Below are 24,689 nucleotides of genomic sequence, written 5' to 3' on the forward strand. Positions count from 1 at the left end.
GGTTAAGATCAACATTTTTTTCTGAAAAACCAACAGCAACGCAAACGGTGAACGTTCGCCAATTTGTAGAACTAAATCACAAACGAACAACACATTTGTCAACATTTGCTGTAACAGCACCGCAAAACAACAAACGGACCAACGAACGAGAGTCATCGCATCGGCCCTAATACGTTCACACCGGTATATATCTCGGGATATAGGTATAAACTTAGGTCACATCAACAGTCACATGTGGTTGGGAAAAAAGAACGCATCTGATGTGATCATCATCAACCGTATGTTTTGGTCATGTAGTATACCGTCACAACTGTAAGATTTTCCTAATCCTCTGATGATTTTCCCGAACTCAGAATTTAGAACCAGAAGCAGGTGACGCTAATGTTTATTTTCACTTCCAGAAAAATACTTCATAATACCTGATTGAAATTATCACAACATCTCTCTGCATAGTACACGCCTATGTAATACATTCCCGCTATTCCTTAGCCAAAACATTCCCGAAGGCTACATACTGGTTTTGATTCAAAGTTGATAGAAAAGACCGATAGCGGTGAAGGTCACCCGCCAACTGGTTGGCGTTCCCCATTTTCCTCCAATGCGGGTGGCACTTCCAATCTCCTAGCGTTGATTTGTGATATCATCCACAAACGATGACGTTGTGTTGCTGCTGCTTCTACTGCTCACACATCTAGGAGCTCCCGACCAAAACGGAAGGGCTTGACTTGAGTTGAGAATACATATGGTACGATTAGCACGTCATTAAGGTGTTCCGCTAATCAACTAAAACCAAATTAGCAGAATTTTTTGTCGGTCATCGTCTTCAATTAAGAAACAAAAATCTGTTCGTTTAGGTACAAGCTGCTTCAACTTTCAACTCCTAAAATTGTTCATGTTACCTACAATCTCATTAAAAAAAATCGTTAGTAAGTAAATTTTGGTAATAAGGTATCAATAAAACATTAAACGCATCTATCTTATTTTTTCAACAATTTGTTTTATTGTTTTTTTAGGACTTTATAATTTTACTGTTTTATTACAATAATCAGCTCCATCCATGTGTTTTTCCATTTTAGTTTTTTTTTTTGCTTATTTTGATCGCTCTCGTTTCCTGCTTCCGTGTACTTTTTTCACATTTTCCTAGGAGCGCCGCCCCGTTCGGCTTTTCCAGCTTTTCCACCTCGAGGTAGTTTGACTACCCCTCTCATTTTGGGGTCCCCATATCAATTTTTCAGCCAGGTAAGTCACCCCATCATGTGTGGGTGGTGGGTGGACGGACGCGAGGAACAGAGAAACGATGCCCCAGACAGATTAGATAGAACCTATTCCATTATCCTTCAAACTAGTGTTTTTTTCCTTTGTCCTCTCTCTTTTTTTATCCTCATCTATTTTATAGTTTATTCGCTGACTTGCAGGCATTCTTTTCTTCTTTTTACAGTCGGTCTCGGTCGCGATCTTCAATGAGTTGCGGCGGCGTTTTGTCTCTAGATAACTTCATTTTGTTAGATTTTCGTTTTCGGCTGTTGCAGCGTAGATTTAGAGTTCTTAATAGTCTTATATTTTTAACTGTATTTACTTTCTCTCCCGTCCTTTTTTGCTCTGTTTTCAATCTGTTATTTTAATTGATGTATTTTTTATAATCATTTTAAATACAAATAAACGATATACTGTCACTGTTTCATCAGTTCTCGTTTTTTTTTTATTAATTTTGACTTCACATCGAGTGAGCTGTGTAGGCGTTCGGTTGAATAAAGGACAAAACTTTTTTCTGTGTATCACATGATAAACTGATTTAAATTGGACAAAAACTGGATCACGGAGAGATAAACTGAAGGCGTCATGGGACCCACAAACTTAAAAAGAATGCATTCTCAAGAGGTCGTAGACAGGGTACCTCGAAAAATAAGGACTCAAAAACAAACGTAAATAAATTACCAACTGAAAACAAGCGTCATCATGAGGGTTGGTCGTCAGTGAGTGAGTGAGCAGCCGCGGGGGGAGCACTACCCTACCTAGAATAATCTATCTTTGTGGTGGACACTAATTTTGAAGTGAAGAATGATGATGAACAACCAATGTAACCGGATTCGGGAGGTGTACGTACATTAGACGTCTTTGTCGATAGCTAATAATAATTAGTACATTCTAGTTTTTTTGTTTTGTTTAAATTCCTCAATTATTTTTTAAGCCTATTTCATCTTAAACTTGGTTGATATAAAAACATGTTAATAAAAAAATAATAACAGCTTTCAATCTGCGTGTGACTTTAGACTTTAGACCATCATAGAACATGTTTCCTTCTCAGTTTTTGCGTTTTTTTGTCTGTTTTGGAACGTTCCTACAACACCACACAATGAGAAATCTGAGGGGTGAACCAACCTCAAAACTTTTTACCTGAAGTTTTGGAGTCAAATTAAATAGTTGAATAAAATTAATAGTAAATTGTTTGCCTTTTCTTTTTTTTTTTACTTAGCACGTGTGGCTGTGGCGAATATGCTGTTGTGATTTCTTCTATGTGAGTGTGTGTATATCTTTTATTTCGGTTAAGCGTTTGTTTTATCTTGGGGAAGCAATATGACGGTGCTGTTGTTGTTGGTGGGCAAGCAAGAGCTCAACGCTACACTCAAGCAAATATTTTGTTTCTTTTATTGCCGGGAAGAGGGACGATGCCTGGGGTTTTTGAAGGAAACATAAACAAGGGTATGAGAGTAAACTCTTAATTGTAGATTTTGATCGCCTTTTCCATATAGTTGAACCTGCTTCGCTTGGTGTTCTTGTTTATGTGCTCCAATCCGAGATAGGTTCGGGAGCTCGGGTCAGTTGGATCCGCTCGGAACATGTCCAGGTTAATTTTGATCATCTCGTCGTCGATATAGTCAATATGCTCGGTGATAATGGCTAGCTTGTACTTCTCCCATTCCTTGTCTGAGACGTTCAACTTCTTCTTGATGCGTTCCTTCAGGGTGCCGAAGGTTTCGTGATGCACCGTCCGGATGAAGAAGGGAATACCGAAAATGCTACCAATGTCCTTAGTGAAATGCAGCACTGGCACGAGCATTTCGTTTTCTGATAAATTTGCTTCGTCTTCGGCTATTTCCTCGATGCGGTACATTTTCTGATTACTGATGGCCGTTCGTTGCACGAAGGTGTTCTCCGTATAGTCGTGCAACTGGTCTAGAGGAGTGTCCTCCGAAGGTCCAGGGGCTAGCCTATTCTTCGACAGCTCCGATATTCTCAGCATCTTGGTACTATTTTCGCTGAATTCGATCACCTTGGCCGCCTCCGCCAACAGATTCATCACAGTCCCGTTCTTACTTGGGTAAAGTATGAGCTCCTTTTCCTCCTTCAGGTTCGGCATCAGATACAAACAGCGGAACTGTTTCTTATTCTCCAGCTCATTTATACTGATGGACAACTTTTGGTAGAACAACTTTCGGACCGGTTTAGCCTTTGAGTAACACAAAATATCTTTCAGGGAACCGTTGAAGGTATAGGGCAGCGGTGGTCCGGGAATATCGGTGTGGTTCTTGCATTTGAAAAACTGTATCTCGTAGGGATTACAATTGATCCTCCTACCACAAGCCTTTGCGATCTGGTCGTAGTTGGACTCCGACGAAAGATCCAGTATGAACCCGGTATCATTTGGATTCAGCGTATCTACAAATACCACCTCGATCCGGCAGTACAAATCTTTCAGGTAGTCGTCCAGTTTCGGGAACTCCAAGTTTTCCACTCCCGGGTTTACCTTTTCAATGATAATAATGGACCCATTGTACGGCATAGTCAGACCCGAATCGATCACAAAATATTCAGGCATCTTAACCGCCTTATTAATATCTGTGACCTCGTTCAACTGAATTTCCGTATCCGGTTCAAAGTGCGCCCTTCTGATGCACTCCTTGTGAAATGCTTCGTTGGACAGATATTTGTACGATTTGAAAAACCCGTGGCCACAGTAATTCAACCGCTTCTCAACGGGATCGTACGATTTGAAGAATATCAGCAAATCGTTCTGCTCCATCGGCTGCAGCTGTCCGGTTTCTGGGGAGGCCAGCTCTAGAAAGATGATCCACGGATTCTTCGGGTCCGGATAGCCGTGCTTGCTGCAGCTTTCGTTCGAGGTCTGATCGATGAGCTGAAACTTGTGTATCCTCATGCCATCCTTCAGCACCGTCCACATCCGCATCTTATCCGGTTCCACGTTGAACGTCTTCGAGAACAGGGTGGCCAGCTCGGCGATCGTAATGCTTTTGCGCACCTTGAAGCTCCGGTAGGTGGCAGTGGCCGGATCGAACAGGTCCGACTTCTGGTAGATCTCCAGATAGTCCTCCAGCAGCACGTTGATGTTCATGTAGTTGTTGGCGTCGGTTCGTTCCGTTCGGCGGCACTGCTGGATGCGCCGCTGCTCATCCAGACGCTCCTGCAGCTCCTCGGAGATATCGGTGCTCTTTACCTACAATGTTTATGTTTTATTAATATTTTGCTCCAAGCGGGATTTAGGGGATCACCTTTCTGTACGAATTGTGCGGTGGGTGGCAAACTTTTCACTATTCCTCATATCCTGTTAATCTTACCCAAAATTTAGACATTTCAATCGATTTTCAATTGACAGCAAACCATTATTAATTTGAAAAAGTGTCGTCAATATAAACATAACAAATCAGAAAAAAAAATTTGAAAAATAATTTTCCAAAATTAGAATTCAAAGCTTCAGTTTGACTTCAAGCGAGGCTTCATTCATCTCCTTGCTCATTGCTTGCAACTGGATTAAAATTGATTACTTGCGGCTATTGGATGAAACGAAAGTAAGATTCACATTAGAATTGAGTAATGATGGAATATTAAAAAACAAATAGTATAAGAAATCATAAACAAAGAAACCCAAATATGTTTTAAAATTTAGGTCTTGACCATCATCAAAATTCAGGTATTATACATCAGATACTAGACTTCAGATGGGGGCCGGACATTCGGCCGAAGGCCGATAGGCCGAGAGATGTTAGGCCGAAGGTCGCTAGGCCGAATGGGTTAAAAGGCCGACGGATGTTCGGCCGAATAGGACAATAGGCCGAATGGGATATAAGGCCGAAGGTTATTTGGCCGAATCATATTCAGCCGAATGGTCATCAGGCCGAATCGTCATTTGGCCGAATGTTAACTTAACCGAATGGTCATTTGGCCGAATGATCATTAGACCGAATGATCATTAGGCCGAATGGTCATTAGGCCCAACGGTCATCAGGCCGAATGGTCATTAGGCCGAATGGTCGTGAGGCCGAAAGGTCGTATGGCCAAAAGGTCGTAAGGCCGAATGGATGCAAGGCCGAAAGATCGTTAGGCCGAACGGTCGTCGGGCAAAATGGTCGTAAGGGCGAATGGATGCTTGGCCGAATCGTCGTTAGGCCGAATGATCACTAGGCCGAATGGTCATTAGGCCGAATGGTCATAATTCTGAATGGTCGTAAGGCCGAATGGATGTAAGAAGGTCGTTAGGCCGAATGGCCACTAGGCCGAATGGTTGTTCGGCTGAATGGTCGTTGGGCCGAATTTATGCTAGATATTTTATCGCTTTTTTGCATGTTAGGCCGAATGGTCGTTAGGCCGAAAAGTGATCAGGCCGAATGGTCATCAGGCCGAATCGATGTACGGCTGGATTCGACCATTCGGCTTTGCGACCATTCGGCCTAGTGGCCATTCGGCCTAGTTGCCATTCGGCCTAACAGCCATTCGGCCTAACGACCATTCGGCCTAGCATGCAGACAAGTGTAAAAGGTTTCTTATTGACCTAGCAACCATTCATGAAGATCATTCAGCCTTATGTTCATACAGCCTAACGACTATTTAGCCTAACGACCTTTCGGCCTAGCATCCATTTACCCTTACGACCATTCGGCCTAATGACCTTTCGGCCTTACGACATTTCGGCCTAACATCCATTGGGACTTAAGAACATTCGGCCTAGTGACCATTCGGCCAAATGACCATTCGGCCAAATTACCATTCGGCCAAATGATCATTCGGCCAAATGACCATTCGGCCTAGTGACCATTCGGCTTAGTAACCATTCGGCCGAACATCCTTTCGGCCTTGCGCCCTTTCGGCCTAGTGGCATATTCGGCCAGATAGCCCATTCGGCCTAACGTCCATCGGCTGAACGACCTTCGGCCGAATGGCTTCACTTCAGATAGCTTACGTTAGACATCAATTATCAAACATCAGGCTTAAAATCAGGCTCAGTCAAAAGATATCATGCTTCCGACTTTAAACATCAGACTAAGACATAAGATATCTGTCTTCAATTTTATTTTTTTTTTAAGATTTTCCTTATATTTGATGATTCATTTAACATCAGTCTTCAAACGTGAAACTTCAAACTTAAGACATAGTCTAAAAAGCATAAATCAGAAATCAATTCACAAACATGAGACTTCAAGGTTAAGATATTAGACATCATTCATCAGGCCTCAAATGTGTCGGAGCCTAATGTCGGATTTTAACATCAAACATAAGATTTTAGACTTCCAAAGATGATCGCAGATCGACCAATCTTATATCAGACCTCAGACATCAGGCATAAATTATTAGACATCCGACATCGAACATAAGAAATTAGATATTAGAATTGATAGTCCGAAACCTGCATCATAAATCATGGATCAGAAATCAGAAGTAGAAAACAGATATCTAACATCAGAAATAAAAAAATATATGCATAAGAAATCATACAAGAAATAAAAATTTCGGAAGTCTTAAACATTTCAACAAATAGATATTAAGACAAACAAAACAACCGATCAGAAATCGGACGCAGAAATCTGAAAAAGTTCTGTGGGAAATTTTTAAATGCCGTGATCATAAAAGAAATAAAAACAAAATTTCATCGAATCGGAAACAGAATAGAAGTATATTTAACCTAACTGGATATGAATAATCGGTTCACTAAAAAGCTGACTGTCCCTCAATAGGATGCTTGCATTTGTATTACAGACGTCAACAGCTTAATTTTCGGTAATCTGTTTATAACAATTTAACTGCACTTGTGTTTTTCCAAACTATGTAATTATTTCAGTTTTTCAGAACCATTACGGGTAATAGATCGTGTTCATTCTAACAACAATGAGAGGAATTCTGATTTTATTGATTAATTGTTAACAATTATTATCTAAAAATTGCATTGCGTATTAAATTTCGAATATTTTAGTATCATCAGAACGCAGCCTAATGCGCTAATACCTTCTATTTTCTGACAAATCAATTTATCTACATTTTTTAATGTTCGGTATAAAGTACCTATTAGTTTTAATATCCTGGGAAGCTTGTATTATTAAATTTTCCATTTCTGATGGGTAATTACGCTTAACGTTTTTCCCATCACATCCATTCAGACTTGAATGGATCAAGTAAATACAATAGAAAGAAATAAAGTAATATAAAATAAGCTAAAGCAAATGTGCCAGCTGTGATAACTTTGCGAGACTTTGCTAGCAGCGCCTTGGTCGACTTGGTTATTTCTGAACTAGTACCACCAACAAGGCATCGAACTTGTTCCTTCTTGCATCTGGTTCTGAGCAATTTCTTTAATTGTTGCTCTTCTAAGCCGGCTATGAAATTATCCAGCTTGGTTTCAATTTTCGATAAGGATTCTTTTATTTTCTCCCAGAGCTGCGCCTGAGTCAAGATATCTTCGGAACCAACGTTAGTCATATCCTGCCGAGAATCATCCGTTGTTTGTACCAGTTTATTGGCCATCGGTGATGGTGAAGCAGCTCTTGTTTTGGACTTAACCTGCTGAAAGTGTAATTAAAACATACATGTTGGAACTTATACATTCGATCTTTTCCAAAAGTTGTGGGGTAGGGATAAGTCATTTTGAAGGATTAAAATCTCGGAAAAACCTTTTTTTCTTTTAATTTATCTTTTTTTTCTGAGAAAAATAATGATCGTGTTGGTAAAATTCTCTCAAAATAAATACTAACAACCAGTGAATCAAATTGTCCCTGATATTGTCTTGAAACAAGCGACAAAGTCGGCGTGTTGTTTTGTCTTTATTCTCTCTCTGTGCGACAGCCTTTTGTCTCTCCCGTATGTGTATCATGACAAAATGAAATAGGCAATCGAGAATTGTCGCGTCGTTGAGAAGATAATGACAAATTCTAATGTGAAATTGTCATGAAATTTACAACTTGGGACAATCCGCTTTGCTTATGTGGGTAATCTATCTGATTTCGTTATAATGAAAAATTATGTGACCAGATCATAAGCTCTTAGCCTAACTTTAAGGGAAACCATGCTAGAAGTAGTACACGGACACTAGGTCGAGGTCGTGGCCAATCTGGCCGGTTCCGGAACGAAATATATCAAAGTTATCGGATTGAGACTTGCGACATATTTGATAGAAAGCTCTTGGCCTCTTCATGAAAGGAATCGATAGGAGAAGTGATTCGGGGACACTTGATCGTGGCCATGGCCAATCTGTCCGGTTCCGGAACGAAATATGTCAAAGTTATCGGATTGATACTTGCGACATATTGATGGAAAGCTCTTGGCCTCATCATAAACGAAATCGATAGGAGAATCGATTCGGGACACTGGGTCGTGGCCATGGCCAATCTGACCGGTTCCGAAACGAAATATGTCAAAGTTATCGGATTGAAACATTCTACATATTGATAGAAAGCTCTTGGCTTCAACATGAAGGGAATCGATTGGAGAATTAATTCGGGGACACTGGGTCGCGGCCATGGCCAATCTGACCGGTTCCGGAACTAAATATGTCAAAGTTATCGGGTTGAGACTTGCGACATATTGATAGAAAGCTCGTGGCCTCTATATGAAGGGCCCCTCCGGGTCGGGGCCATGGCGAATCTGGCCGGTTCCGGAAGGAAATATTTCAAAGTTATCGGATTGAAACTTGCAACATATTGATGGAAAGCTCTTGGCCTCTTCATGAACGAAATCGATAGGAGAATAGATTCGGGGACACTGGGTCGTGGCCATGACCAATCTGGCCGGTTCCGGAACAAAATATGTCAAAGTTATCGGATTGAGACTTGCGACATATTGATAGAAAGCTCTTGGCCTCTCCTATCGATTCTCTGCATGAAGAGGCCAAGAGCTTTCCATCAATATGTCGCAAGTCTCAATCCGATAACTTTGACATATTTCGTTCCGGAACCGGCCAGATTGGCCATGGCACCGCCCCAGTGTCCCCAAATCGCTTTTCCTACCGATTCCCTTCATGTTGAGACCAACAGCTTTCTATCAATATGTAGAAAGTTTCAATCCAATAACTTTGATATATTTCGCTCCGGAACCGGCCAGATTGGCCATGGCAACGATCAAGCGTCCCCGAATCACTTCTCCTATCGATTTCGTTTATGGAGAGGCCAAAAGCTTTCTACTGATATGTTGCAAATCTCGATCCGATAACTTTGACATATTTCGTTCCGGAACCGGCCAGATTGGCCATGGCCACGACCCAATGTTCCCAAATCGATTCTCCTATCGATTTCGTTTATGAAGAGGCCAAGACCTTTCCATCAATATGTCGCAAGTCTCAATCCGATAGCTTTGACATATTTCGTTCCGGAACCGGCCAGATTGGCCATGGCAACGACCAAGTGTCCCCGAATCGCTTCTTCTATCGATTCATTTCATGAAGAGGACATGAGCTTTTCATTAATATGTCGCAAGCTTCAATCCGATAACTTTGACATATTTCATTCCGGAACCGGCCAGATTGGCCATGGCCACGACCCAGTGTCCCCGAATCGATTCTCCTATCGATTTCCTTAATGAAGAGGCCAAGAGCTTTTTTTCAATATCTCTCAAGCTATGATCCGATGCGTTTTAGTTGCTATTTTCGGAACCGCTTATCCTTATATTTTTCAACAGCAACAAACGAATGTTATGAAAAAATATTATCGGAATCAATCAGCAAAGAAATTTGTCTTTATCGTTCCGTTTTATTTTTTTTGTCATGAAAAGTTCAAGTTGGAACAATGTCATTATCTTTCGATAGTAGGCGATTTTTGATTCACTGCTAACAACATAATAAGAAAGATTTGATTCATTCGTTGTGAAAAACGAATGAGTAAGGTTGCAAAAAGTTTTAGATCCTTGATGTGTTATTTGACGGTTATCCTGAGAAAAACTCTTGAAATTAGTGGTGAAAATACAGATTAATTTGCAGAACATGTGACTCAGATGAAATTTGAATGAAAATCACAGTCAATGTTGCGTATTTTCTCAGCAGATTGAATTGCAGAACTATACGAAGTAAAATGACAGCTGGAGTTGATGCGAAGCAAAACAAATTTAACCCTTTTTTAAAAGAAAAAAATCAGGCGTTTCCTACTATTTATTACCAATTCTAGCGTAACATTTAAAAAGGGCGAAACTAGCAGTTAGCTCGAAACGAGAAAAACGCGTTTGAAAATTCGGAACACCTATTCAAATCCTATTTATAAAATCGACCACTTTTTGTTCAACAAAATCAAATCACTTATTGTTCGATGGTTGTCAAGAACTTCAACTTTTTTCGCGTAATTTCAGAGATTTTCGAGTTTCGCCCTATTATTGTTTTCGATTTCAGTTACGCCTGCAAGTTTCGCCCAATTGATCGGCCGTTTTTGTTTTGGTTTTGAAGTTACGCCCATTCATCCTACACGCAAAAACTAATTAGGCCGTTTTGTCACACACGGTCAACTCAGTTACGCCTTTTGGCTCTACACGAATAGAAAAATTCACTCCATTTTGAATAGGCGTAACTTCACGTTCCAACGAAAATGCATCAACAGGAAGTTTCGCCCAATTGAATTTTATCAATTTTTTGAAAGTTTTAAGTGATTTTAAGATGAAGCCGCGTTTGATAGGTAAAGTGCAACCGCGTGCATCCGGAATGACCGTTAACTCGATTTGTTTACATTTGGCAGTTTCGCCCTTTTGAAATGTTACGCTAAAATTTATAAAAAAAACACGATTTTCAAGGATGTTTTGAAAATAAAAACTTAATAAAAACATCCAAATTGCTATTGGATCAACAAAGCCACTAACCAAGTCTGCCAGATCTAGTCGATGTATCCAGAAATGTGTAATAAACAGTCTGAAACAAATCAATACCATCGTTTCAAAACAATAAAAAAGAAGAATTTTAAGAAAGTTTTCTACCAGAATGCTGAAAATTAAAACACATAGAGAACTGTAAGGCTTGGTCAAACTTATCATCTCGTGTGGAGTTTGCCAACGGTTAGCAGTTTTAAAAACTGAATTCAAGGTTTCAACTTTCCCAGAAAATTTGACAATCTGTTACAATTTCTTATTTGAAGGCCACATTAAGGTTGTTTATATCGGCCGCGTCCGAGAAAATTTTCACCCACTTCCCACGTATCCTTGATGGCCACTACGCGCAAACACCGTCTGCCACCCACGCACTTTTTCGTAACAGAGGAACATCACAAAACACTAACTGATGATGATGATGAAAAAATCCGAAAAAAAACTCACCTCTTCCAGCACCTCGTGGATGACGGATTCCCGCACGTACACCAACATGTACGCGTTGCTGCTGTGCCGGATGCTCAGGTCGTTATCCTGGCCGCCGTAGTTCTGCTCGATGGCTTCGGTGCGGTTGCAGCGGGAAACGACGTCGTCGTCGAACTTGCACCACTTGCCGTCGTTCTTCGGATTGATGTACACCACATAGTGGCCCCCGTGGTTGTCCCCGGAGTGGACCAGAACGGCGTGCAGGATGTAGGTGGCCGGGGTGTCCTCGGGCTTCTCCAGGAACTGGTCCAGGTGAATCTTTTCGTCGAACTCGAACCTATCGTTGAATTTTACCGAACTGTCGGTGATCGGGTCGTACTGGAACCGCATCAGGTGCAGATGCAGCACCGGAGGAAATTTGCTGAAAACGATGCCTTTTTCTGCTTTCTGGAGGCCGTGCTCGCCCGCGTCGTATTTGTTGTCGTCATCGAGAATTTCGGTCGCTATGTAGTCTTTAAACGATTCATTGATGTTCTTTTTGCCTTTGATATTGAGCTGAATATCGTAGAAGGTTTCGGTTCGGCGACTGGTGTAGTCCACGTTTTGGCATTTGATGTAGGAGATCATTTTGCCTTCGAACAGCTTCGGGATGGTTCCTTCCAGGGATGTTCCCTTCATTTTGTTTTCTAACTTGTCGAGCAGGACCCGGAGGAATTCCTGAACGTCGTGCTGCATGAACGAATCGAGAGCATCCCAGCCGAAGCTCTTGGTGAGCTTCTTGGTTCCAACGGGTTTGCTCTGGGTTTGCAGGTCGTGAAAGACTCGCTGGAGGGCTAAGGCTACCGATTTGCAATCGTCATCAGCTTCGGTTGGCATTTTGTAGACGGCTTTACGCAGCTGATTGGTGAAATAAAGTGTCTGGAGCAACGAGTTCATGTAACAGGTTGCTCCCTGGTTTTTGAGACCCACGTAGCCGGTGTGTTTTTTCGAGTCCCAGAATATACCACGCGGTGGTTCCGCAATGACATGCACTTCCAAAGTGATGGTGTCGTTCTGGATGTATCCGTTGTCTGCATTCAGGATATCTTGCCAGTTCATGAAGAACGAAAATCCCCAATCGTTCTCTGCTCGGCAGAAAGTGTGACGAATTTTGCGTACAAATGGCTCACGGCTCGGGATTACCGAGAGCAGTCTGAGATCGGCCGAGGCCGCACAGCTCCAATTGGTACTGTCACTTTCCCCGTTGCATTGCAGGAAAAAGCCCAACCCTTTGCTGGGAGGCGAATTGGACTCGTTGGAACGTTTCATTGCCATGATCTTCCAGGGCAGATTGCGTACATAGTATGCCGGTGATAGGACCGAATCGGTCAATTTGCTAAGATTTTCCACCTTGAAGCTAAACGTTGCTTCCGATCGAACTTCGTCATCCAGATTGTCTTGATCGTCCATGCTCATCTGTTCCGAACCAGCGCCAGCTCCTCCTCCGCCGTTTGTAGGATTGTTGACCCGGGCTGGGGCCAAATTTTGAACGTTTGGGGGATCCATCTCGTTATCGTCTTGCGTATCCATGGCCTCTACGTTCTTGTCGAAATCCATAGCGGGGCTAGAGGCGTATTTACAACGTTTCGGTTCCGTCATGGTACGACATTTTTTCGGCCCAAGTAGTTATCGATTTGCGGGATATTTTTTGCAGGTTATTTGCGATTGCAACACGAGAGCGCAGAAAAGCAGCAACAGCAGCAGATCGAATACGGAGATTCGTGGTCGCACAAAAAAACAGACAGACACACACAACAGAAGAGTTGGGTCGTCACGGAGGGATGGAATAAAAAGAAAAGAAAAAGAAACTTTCAGAAAAAACGACGAAGGAAATCTAGTCTGCGGGGAAAAAGGACCCCGACAGAAGCCCCCCGGCTGCCGACTTGGCCAACTTTTGAATACGTACTTTAAGCCCGGGTCCGGTGACGGAAGAAATCCCAGCTCGTCGGCGATTTTAATCCGCTTCGCCAAGGAAAATGGACACTTTTCCGACGGGTCACACAGGTCCGTTTGGCAGCTTCTTTTCTTCAAGGCCTCTCACGATAGTTTGCACAAATCTTTTGACGTTCTTCGCCCGAAAAACCACACACACGGAATATCGAGAAAGAGAGCTGTCAAAATGCCTCGACGAGCAAAATGGAAGCCTGCTCTTCTCCTGCTCCTCGCTTCACTTCACTTTAGCTATAACAGTGTGTGACGTTCCTTTTGTCCCTCCAGAAAACAGAGACGACCGAAATCCGATTGAATCCTGGACCGGAAATTTCCCCAACTTCCGGTTCCCAATCGAAGCGCCACCAGTTACCGCTTCCTTTCAGCGGACACCAGCAATCGGGTCCTGCACCCTAACGCAGAAAAACGGACACAAAATACGGAAATATGCAAGACACAATAATTAGTAACGCAAAATCTGCGAATCTCGTTTTACACCTGGCCCCCGCTGTCATCGTTCCGCGATCATCGGGCACAGGAATGGAAGCGCTCATCCAGCTCATCCGTTGCGTGAGTAGTGAGTAAGTGCTTTTGTTTCTCACCTGCTGTCAAATTCGAGACAGTGGGAGAAACTGATAAGAAAATTTGAGGTTTCTTTTTTCAATTTTCAGCAAAACGAGTTGCCGAAATTTCGGTAAAATGTTTTTTAACCCTAAAAACATGGTCGGATTTTTTTCTGTTTTATTGATTTGTAGACAAACAATCCGTACTACAGCAAGAGATACTAATAAACATGAGAAAACTGAAAATGACATATTTTTGACAAATTGTCATTATAAAAGCCTCAAAAATTGGACTAAAAAAACATTTCATGATTAAAAAAAAGTATCCTGAATAAGGTAAAATAAAAAATATAAACCCCGTCTCAAGGCGGGGCAAGTTGGAAAACTTGCAGTGCGAACGAACAAAAAGATGTATGTGATCGCTCAGATAAGCTCTGAGAAAACTATATACATCGATAGATTAGTTTCTGAGTTAAAGGGAGCTTATCGGAGCGATCACATATCATCTTTTTGTTCGTTCGCACTGCAAGTTTTCCCGTTTGTGGGCGAACCATGCTTGGCCTACTAATGTGTGGTTGTAGATCTACTCTATCTGTATCTACCACTTCATAGTAGTTGGCCCGTGCGGAACAAAAAATTTGATATGTCATGATAATGCTTCTAAATAAATTCTACCCACTCATTTTCACCATCTTTCATTTTATCTAACCTTCTATCCATCTATAAAAAAAAAATCATAATCTTTAGATGTCCCTACTAAAAAGAAAATCACTTTTCACCGATAAGGCCGATAAATTAAAGTAACAAACATAAATTACGGTGATTAATCTCTTCATATTGTTCAACATTTTTCCTCAAAGAACAAGTTTATGTGATAGTTTCAAGTTGTTTCATGTTTGTTTATTGAAATATATTGAACAGATCAATAAAAATTTGAAACAATTGTTTGTTTTGGAAAAATTAATTTTAAAAACTCATAGAAATAGAAAAAAAATCCTCTAAAACACGCAACTGCATGTGTTTGACTTGAATTTTGCCGCTTAAATTCACCATTGCATCACAGTTCCAGCAAAAGCGAAACAAAAAATAGCTTTTTTCGCTTTCTCTTTCTGACACAGAGCAAATTTTTCGCCCTACTCATCTTTTCTCTTCTTGTGATTTGTGGCACTCTGGCTACTCACAGTATTTTGGTGAGCATTTGCACAAATCCCACAATTAAAAAAATTCACTCACAACTCACCACTTTGTGTACAAAGATGAGAAGTGACACAAGAATGAGGCATGGAAATTACATTTTTATTGTGCTTGCTATTCCCTAAGGTCGAATTCAAGGACCCGAGTTTTGATAATATTAAGATTTCAATTCAGTGTTCAGTTTTCTCATAAACAATGAGCAATTTTGACTACTTGGAAAGAAGTAACAAATTAGAACTTTGATGAAATTTTGAACGAATTTAAAACTAAAAGAAATTTAAGTTATTGTATAAATCATAAGTCGAAACACTTTGCAGTCTTGAAGAAAGTTGTTCGTCAAAAACCTTGAATTTTAAAAAATAACGAACGCTCTTTAGTGATGCCAGGAAAGAGGAATTAAATGTACCTAAAACTGTTCAATTTTTTCCCAAGCAATGTATCTTTAAAAGTGAAACTTTGTTAAACATCTGTTGTTGTTGTTGATTCAGTAACAGACGTAAACTTTAAGCACAGCTCTTTTTATTATGTCAAGGAAATTTTAAGTACATTTGTAACGGATTTTTCATTGAACGAGGACAAAAAATTAATTAAAAATTAGTAGGGCAAGAAAACTAAATATTTAACAACGTCTTTTAGAATAGGCCTGTGAGATAAAAATTCGATTAGGTAAGTAATCTAACCTTGCGCTACAGCTTTAAAAAAATATCATATTTTCAAAAATATGTTTTGAAAATATTACTTTTATTAAAAAAAAAATTGCCTATGTCACAATCATTAAAGTTCCTATCATTAAACACGTTAACATTGTAAAAGACTGTATATATTCAGGGATAATTCGTTTGTAGTTTGTACATTCAAGGGGTAGTTTGGACTGAACTAGCAATCAAAAAAAAAGTTTGTTCACCTCTCCAACTACCTAACTAATAATCAAAACATCGGCGAAACATAAATATGGAAAATTTGAAAAAAAAATGATAGCACTGCTCCAAATTAATCGAAAAACTTAATTGAAAACAATTGAATCTTATATCTTTTAATCTCTTTTTATCTCATTAAAAAACAAAAACACGTCAAATTTGGAATGTATTTCAGTTTATCAGATTTCGATTCTTGAAAAAAATTTGAGATCAAGAAAATGAAAAATCGACCATTATTTTTTATTCATTTATTTTTAAACACCCAATATTTCCTTAATTCCAACAAAATATAAAAGGTTTAAATGACTGAAAAGATAAACTAGATTTTCTGTTCAAAGGACAAAAGGATTTCAAAAGTAAACCAAAAAGGCTTAACCAGACCGACTATTGTCGAACATCGAATAAAAACAACAAAAATATTTCAGAAACCGAAACAAAGCACTCACACGACTCACGGGATGAGCTGAAATCGTGACCGGTGAGCAATCCAGCTCACTTTCCCTTCACACGCCCAATGACCGAATAAACGATGAGCCAATAAGAGAAAAAAATCAGAAAGTTTCCACCTCACCTTCCGCGAGCGCTACTTCTTCCGCGCCTTATCCAAATGCATTCAGCTAACACGAGATGAAAATTCCGAAATCCTCCGGAATGCAGCACTTTCGCTCGATTTCCTCCGCGCTTTTTTCCAGAAAATAAATCCTATAAAGGTTCCAAAATTTTGCAGCACAACTTATTATGCAATGTCCATGACAAGCCAGCCAACTTGTTTCCGCTCAAACGGAACAAGGCGATGAAAAATTAACTCGGAACACAAACGCACAAATCGATTCGGTCCTGATCCTGTTAGCTGTTCCAACAAAGCCAATCAATTGCCTGGTCCTTGTAGTCCAGAGTTAAGTGTTCTTCCCTCCGGTAAAAATAGCAATTTTCCAATTTCACAAATTCGATTGGTTTTTCGGTGCGTCACTCATTCACTTTTTTTTCTTCCTTCTTGCCACTGCTGGCAGCCAGCTTGGATGATTTGTCACTGGGATGAAAACGAGCTGGTGTCTTTCTGCTTCAAAAACTTTCTCGCTGTCCTTGTGTTTTGGAATCCTTTTGTGCTTGCTTCTTCGCTGCTGCTTTACATCCAAGAGAGGAACCGAGCCGATGAGGATATTTTACACAAACTTTACGTACCACGGACCACGATGATTATGATGGACCTTGTCCCTTCATGATCGGTCGCAATTTCGTCGTCGATCCGGTGACAATCTTTTTCTGCACGGCCGCGCGAAAATGAACCGGTGAGATGAGAGGGAGGCGAAAATGACTCGGACATAAAGACGGCGACGAAAGTGAGACAGTGAACGGTGAGATTCCGCGAGTTTGGGGTGAATTCCACGGCTTCGCATAAACATCGCGATGGTAACGCCATCTGCGATGATCAGCTGATTAGCATTGTTTAACGCGTGGTGAAGCTGTCCGGTCACTGAACAAGTTCACAGTTAAAATTAATAAATCAACTAACATGATCCTGAAAGCAATAGATGACTACAAATCACATAAACTGTTTCAAAATCCTTTCATAAGAGAACTTGCTAAGTTAACTTCAAGGCGTGTCTTTACCATCCCAAGTAGCACTTAAGCCACTGATCACACTGACATGACACTTAGAACAAACTTCAACCATTCTCTGTCTAATTTTTTGTTGTCAGATTTTGCAGGTTCGCAATACCGACGGCAGGTGGCGAACCTGACAAATTTGACAAAAAATGCCCTGTAGGAAAAATGGTCCTATTTAGCCCGATTTTATCGTAGAAATTGCGTGTTTTTGTTTTAATGTTGGGTGGCATTTCCTAACTGGGATAGCATTTCTTCAAATCGATCGATGCGCACTCTGGAATCGAATTGCGTACTGTTGGAAAAATTATCCAGAAAACGAAATCGAGTGTCCAGTCAGTATGGTCAGTGCTAAAGCTTTGCATTTTTATAGCTTTATACCAGCATTCAAGTGCTAAATTACGCTATATCAGCACATCAAGTGCTATTTTGCATAACAACAGCCCTTCGAGTGCTATGCTGCATCATATTGGAGTTATACCACTCTTGAAATGCAACTAGAATTTTATCAGCTTGGCACAACGCTTTTGAAATTCAACATAAAGGGTGTCCACGATGAAATTTCCACACTATGAAATTGCTCTAACTTTTCAACCGTTAGTTAGAATTTAATGAAAATTTGGGCGGATTTAGTTCATAATGCATTGTTTACATCCTGCAAGTTTTAAAGTCCTGTGATCAAAACTCGCGAGAATGGAGTCGAAAGAACAGCTCGTGCATGACAAAACCTTGCGCATTCATCACGAGAACGAGGATCCATCGCTAACACGTTGGGAACCGCAAATTACACGGTGTCGGAGTGATAGAGCGGTATGAGGAACGATTGACCACCGATCGGGAGCCCAGAAGTGAAGGAGAAAGTATTCCGTACAACAACAAAAATCACAACCGCGTAGTTGGGGCCTGTTGAGGAAAACTGTAATCCGATCATAGTAGTCGTAGGAATATTATGTAAGAAACTTCTAGACTAGTTAAAATATAGTTAGTGTTACTTTGGAGTACAATCTGAACAGACGTCTTTCATTACGCCACTAACTCACAAGAGGTTTTGGGACCCAGTCTGGAAGATGTCGAATTCAAATCCCGGAATCGAAAGGCTTGTCGGTAGGGAAAATTGGAGTACCTGGAAGTTCGCCGTAAAAACGTATCTCGAAGTGGAAGAACTTTGGGATGCAGTCGAACCAGGAAGCAAACCAGATGGAACACTGGAAGATGTTGATCCCGTAAAGGACCGGAAGGCACGTGGCAAGATCATACTGTTTTTGGAGCCGGAAAACTATTACCATGTTCGAGACACAACCACAGCTCGGGAAGCTTGGACGAAGCTGAACAACGCGTTCTAGGAAGGTGGACTCACGCGAGAAGTTGGCCTGCTTTACAAGCTCATCAGAACCGACCTGGAATCTTGTGGGACCATGGAAAGTTACGCGAACCGTATGATTTCAACATGCCACCAATTAAACGAAATTGGATTGGCCGGGCTACCGGAACGGTACCAACCGATGGTGATGGCGCTCAAGAACTCGGGAACGGCCATAACGGAAGATTCGGTGAAAACGATTCTGTTACAAGAAGAGTCGTTGCCAAGTGAAAAAACAGCTTTCGTTGCTAAGGGAAAAACAGCGACACACGTGGTGGTAACCATAGCAACAGCAAACAGAAGCAGAATTTTTCGCAGCAAAAGGGTCCGAGATGCCGAAAATGCAATAAGTATGGACACGTTGCAAAGTGCTGTCCCGAAAATCGTCAAGGTAAAAGAGCGGATGCATTTTGTACGGTTCTGTCCACCATCCAAGCATCAGGGGAGAACGATTGGTACCTGGATTCGGGAGCCACGCGTCACATGACGAAAAATCAAGCGTTGCTGAAGGATGTTCGATCGTCTAGTGGTGTGGTGGTTGCGGCCAATAAGGAGACAATCCACATCAAAGGTTGTGGATCGAGCACATTGTATCCGGTTTGCCAAAAGGATCCACAAGGCATTGTGGTGAACAACGTGCAGTTGATTCCAGATCTTTCCACCAATCTGCTGTCGGTGGTTCAAATCGTCAAGAAAGGCTACAAGGTTGAGTTTGATAACTGTGGTTGCAAGATTTTTAACCCGGATGGAAAGCTGATTGCTACTGGTGTCATCGAGAATGATCTCTTCAAGTTGGATCAAACCAAATTGTCCGGAAAAGCAATGCTGTGTTCTCCCAGCGCTTCGTTGGAGGTTTGGCACAAACGGATGGGTCACCTGGGTTTCGGTAACATCAAGAAGCTGACCAGCATAGCAACAGGTGTCGAAATCAGCAGCGGCGAGCATCGTGATTGTTCCATTTGTCCGATGGGCAAACAGACTCGTTTACCGTTCGGGAAGTCTGGATCAAGAGCTCGGGAACTATTGGAGGTTATCCATTCCGATATAGCTGGTCCAATGGAGGAGTCATCGCTGAGAGGCAACCGCTATTACATTTCGTTCATTGACGACAAATCACGGCGAATGTGTGTGTACTTTTTGAAGACGAAATCTCAAGATGAAGTCCTCAGCTGTTTCAAGAAGTATCAAGCGTGTGCCGAGCGTCAATGTGGCACGAAAATCAAAATCCTGCGAACAGATAATGGTAAGGAATTCGTTAATAATGGCTTACAAAGTTATCTTCAGGCTACGGGCATCAAGCATCAAACTACCGTCCCGTACACACCGGAACAAAACGGGCTGGCGGAGCGCGCCAACCGAACGATAGTCGAGCGAGCCCGGTGTATGATTTTTGAAGCGAAGTTACCGAAATCGTTCTGGGCTGAGGCTGTTGCTGCTGCGGTTTATCTGGTGAACAGATCCCCCACTAGTGGCCATGCGATGACACCCGAGGAAGCGTGGAGTGGTAAAAAACCAGACCTCTCCCATGTGCGCGTGTTTGGAACAAGGCGATGGTGCAAGTACCCAAACCTAAGCGACGGAAGTGGGACCCGAAAGCTCGGGAATGCGTGCTGACTGGTTTCGAAGAGGATACGAAAGGTTATCGGCTGTTCGATTCGGTCTCGAAATGTTTCCAGATCAGCCGAGACGTGAGTTTCATTGACGAGTGTTCTGGCGAGTGTCCTTTGTCATCGAAACGGAAAGCCACCGTTGTACCATTGGACGAATCGTTCGGTGGTCTCAGTGAGGAAACGACTGTACCTTTAGGAATCAACGCTGCAGGCGATGCTGAGGTTGATGGCGAAAATTCTGATGACGATCAGGATACATCAACAGAAATTATTGAAGATTGTGATAATGTTGAACCAATTCCCTCTACCAGTGCCGATGTGACCGTGCTCCCTCCGCAACAATTCTCAAATCCACCTCGGTCACAGGTGTTGAGGCGCAGCGGTCGGGAGCACAGACTGCCAGGCAAGTACATTGATTATTCTGTCAAATGTAAGGGTTTACCCGTTTCAAAACTTACACAGGCATATTCCGACGTACCGTGCGAGACGAAGGCATCCGATGACGATGTGGAAGCAGTGGAACCGAGGAATTATTCCGAAGCGATGGCATCACCACATGCAAGTTTCTGGAAGCAGGCCATGGCAGATGAACTGAAGGCGATCCATTCCAACGGTACCTGGACACTGGTTGACCTCCCGCCTGGACGCAAACCGATCGGATGCAAGTGGGTGTTCAAAGTTAAGCGAGGACCCACTGGTGAAGTGCTGCGGTACAAAGCACGCCTGGTCGCCCAAGGGTTTAGTCAGCAGTATGGAACTGACTACGACGAAGTGTTTGCTCCGGTCGTTCAGCAAACCACATTCCGAACATTGATGGCAGTTGCAGCGAAGAAAGGCATGGCTGTGAAGCATTACGATGTCAAGACCGCATTTCTCAATGGTGATCTTGAGGCGGAGATTTTCATGCGTCAGCCAAGCGGGTTTGTTCGGAGTGGCAGTGAAGGCAAAGTTTGCAAGCTGAAGCGAAGCTTGTATGGTCTGAAGCAAGCAGCCAGATCCTGGAACCAGAAGCTTCATGACGAGTTGTTGGGCAACGGCTATCACCGGTGTAAGGCAGACATATGTCTTTATCGGAAACATGAAAATGGTCATTGGTGCTACATTTTAGTCTACGTCGATGATCTGGTGATTGCATGCGAGGATCCGTCGATGATCGAGAGGTTGGTCCTTGGACTGCGGAAGGTGTTCGAGATTAGCGACTTGGGTGACATCCGATTCTTTCTTGGCTTGGAGATCGAACGAAACTCGGATGGTGATTATTTCTTGAGTCAACGCAAGTACATCCAGGAAGTTGTGAAATCAAGCGGATTATCCGACGCTAAAGTTTCTAAGATTCCCTTGGATCCTGGGTACATTAAGTTGGAAACTCGTAGTAAGCTTTTGGAAGACAACTCCGACTACCAAAAGTTGATTGGAAAGCTGCTGTACATCGCAATAAACACCCGTCCCGATATTTCGACTGCTGTGTCCATTTTGAGTCGAAAAACGAGTTGCTGTACACAGGAAGACTGGACTGAGATGAAGCGTGTGGTACGATATCTGAAGGGAACCGAAAAATATCGTTTGAGATTGATCAAGCAGGGTGAATCTGGCATCGTCGGATACTCGGACGCTGATTGGGCGGAGAACAGAGAGGACCGTAAATCAAACACCGGATTCGTATTCAAGGTGAATGGAGGTACCGTGAGCTGGGCATGCCGCAAACAGTCGTGTGTGAGCCTGTCGACTGCCGAAGCTGAATTTGTTGCGTTATCTGAGGCGGTTCAAGAGGCACTTTGGCTCAAACTGTTGCTGCAGGAACTCAACGACGAACCCGAGAATTTGGTTATCCTGGAAGACAACCAAAGTTGTCTGAAGATGTTGGCAACGGAGAAGCTGAGTCGGAGAATGAAACATATCGCAGCAAGGTTTCATTTCACGAAGGATTTGATGGAGAAGAAGAGCGTGAGCTGCGTTTACTGTCCGTCTGAGGAAATGGTTGCAGACTTATTAACGAAGCCGCTTCCGAGGATCCGTATGGAAAAGTTAACAATAATGATCGGTCTTACAGTTTAGGAGGAGTGTTGAGGAAAACTGTAATCCGATCATAGTAGTCGTAGGAATATTATGTAAGAAACTTCTAGACTAGTTAAAATATAGTTAGTGTTACTTTGGAGTACAATCTGAACAGACGTCTTTCATTACGCCACTAACTCACAAGAGGGCCTTCAACCGAAACCCGAACGCCTCCATTCGGAATGTCGCTAAGAAGCTTCACCTAAGCCGAAGTTTTGTCCAGAAGGCCAAAACTAAGGCTGAGTTTCGAACGTTCAAGGCACAAAAGGCCCCTAATCGCGACGAGAAGCATAACAAGTCCGTCAAAACCCGTGCGAGGAAGTTGTACCTCAACATGCTGACGAAAGTTGAATGTTGCTTCATGGACGACGAAACATATGTGAAAGCCGACTTCAAACAGATCCCCGCAAATCTGTTTTTCACGGCCAAGAACAAGTTCAGCGTTCCGGAGCATGTCCGCACTCAGAAGATGTCCAAATTTGCGAATAAATTCCTGTTTTATGAAACCATCTGCTCGTGCGGGAAGCGGAGTGCATCTTTCGTGACCCAGGACACGATGAACGGACAGGTGTACATGAAAGAGTGCCTCCAGAAGCGGCTGCCCTGAAGCGGCTCTCCTGAAGGCCCACAACGTCCCAAAAATCTTCAGGCCGGATTTGGCTTCATGCTACTACTCCAAGAACGTGCTGAAGTGGTATGCGGATAATAAGATCAATTTCTTTGCCGAAAATGTTCGACACTCCGGAGCTCCGCCTCCTCGAGAAGTACTGGCCGATTATGAAGCAGCACCTTTTTAAACGACCTAAGGTAATGAAGACAGTCGAGGAACTGAAGAAAGCGTTGCGACGTAACGCTCAGCCGTTACCGCTCGTTTAGATTAACAGTGTAGGGCGTATACAAACAGGAATGATTGACAGATTAAGTTGATAGTAGGAAATGAAAAGAAGAAGGTAAAGGTTAAAAGAGACAGGAAGAGGATTGAAATAGAGGAAAACGTGAAATTGATCGCAGAAAGTATAAAATTTACAGATAGTTCTAAATCTATAGAGAAAACTGGTATTTTAGTCATTCCACTACTTGGATACTGGTGGTCAAGTGAATATTATCGGGTTTGAATAAGCCGTAAGTACTCTGAATAGTTATTTAAACAACATACTTTATTAAAATTCACCTTTCTGGAAATATAGGTTAGAGAGAAGCTTGATACCGAGTTTCGGGGAAAATTTCCCATATTTGATCAAATCAAACTTATAGCATAGTATTCGCTGAAATTGTTCTACAATATTGGCTGAGTAAGCCGGGAGAATATTGTGAGTACGACTAACATAAAACTTGAACCAAGCATTGTAAAATATGGTAATCATAAATTGTAGGTTAGAGCAAGATTCACGAGCGATCTGAAAATCTAACGTTGTGCGTCAAAAGTGAGGACAACGCCACTAAAGTTGTAAGTTACAACCTAAAACCTTTATTGAATTTACTCTAATGAATCTAACTTTCCTAAAAAACCACAGCTTAAAAGCAACAATAAAATTGTTCAGCTATACGGAAGTGGCGTTTCATTCCACCGCGACAACAGAAAGTATGGATGCACAGGTTACGCAGAATCTTATGGCCGGGGTTAAGGCCAAGGTGTAAAATGGTAAAATGAAGTTTAATAGTTATTTTTCAATCCCTGAAAATTTTATGGCAATCGGATGAAAGCTCGAATTTTCCGAATTAATTTTGTGTGTGGCAATTTCATCGTGGACACCCTTTACGCAATGCGTTTGCGCTGGAAGATTAATGCCTGAACTTCTTAAATCGAATCATCGCCGCTGGCGTTCACATCTTATGCCAATGACGTTGAAATATTGGGAACTCATGATTATTGGAGTAAAGGCTGGATTTGGGGTGTACATTCTTAAACATTTTTAAATTACACCAATTCTCA

At 42.0% G+C, this 24,689-nt stretch overlaps 2 protein-coding genes across 5 annotated transcripts in view; both read right to left on the bottom strand.

Moving 5' to 3' along the window:
- Positions 1 to 24,689, bottom strand: part of LOC129746968 (paxillin-like) — a 254,444-nt gene that overhangs the window by 198,009 nt on the left and 31,746 nt on the right. Inside the window, exon 1 of one of the 2 annotated variants that reach the window (XM_055740943.1) lies at positions 420 to 436. The exons of the other annotated variant lie outside the window; for it this stretch is intronic. The gene's annotated coding sequence lies outside the window, so the exon portion shown is untranslated. Of the gene's footprint in view, positions 1 to 419; positions 437 to 24,689 lie in introns of those variants that run through there. 2 annotated transcript variants of the gene reach the window in all.
- LOC129746967 (ubiquitin carboxyl-terminal hydrolase 7-like) lies at positions 976 to 17,402 on the bottom strand. 3 transcript variants are annotated; one of them, XM_055740939.1, is made up of 4 exons: positions 16,698 to 17,402; positions 13,430 to 13,858; positions 11,506 to 13,087; positions 976 to 4,453 (listed from the first exon to the last, which is right to left on the bottom strand). In XM_055740939.1, exons 3-4 carry the CDS (start codon positions 13,078 to 13,080, stop codon positions 2,717 to 2,719), a joined length of 3,312 nt encoding a protein of 1,103 aa, XP_055596914.1. In that variant the 5' UTR covers positions 13,081 to 13,087; positions 13,430 to 13,858; positions 16,698 to 17,402; the 3' UTR covers positions 976 to 2,716. The 3 variants fall into 3 exon arrangements, with proteins under 3 accessions (XP_055596914.1, XP_055596912.1, XP_055596913.1); XM_055740937.1 differs by having other exon boundaries at positions 13,430 to 13,865; XM_055740938.1 differs by lacking the exon at positions 16,698 to 17,402 and having other exon boundaries at positions 13,430 to 13,950.

The sequence above is a fragment of the Uranotaenia lowii genome, chromosome 2 (assembly GCF_029784155.1).
Source record: "Uranotaenia lowii strain MFRU-FL chromosome 2, ASM2978415v1, whole genome shotgun sequence".
NCBI lineage: Eukaryota > Metazoa > Arthropoda > Insecta > Diptera > Culicidae > Uranotaenia > Uranotaenia lowii.

Bases quoted from the DNA above. Each gene is read 5' to 3' on its own strand.
- LOC129746967 (XM_055740939.1), bottom strand. From the start codon at position 13,080: ATGGATTTCGACAAGAACGTAGAGGCCATGGATACGCAAGACGATAAC. The intron at 4,454-11,505 runs GTGAGTTTTTTT...TAAACATTGTAG, and splicing joins TCCACGAGGTGCTGGAAGAG to GTAAAGAGCACCGATATCTC.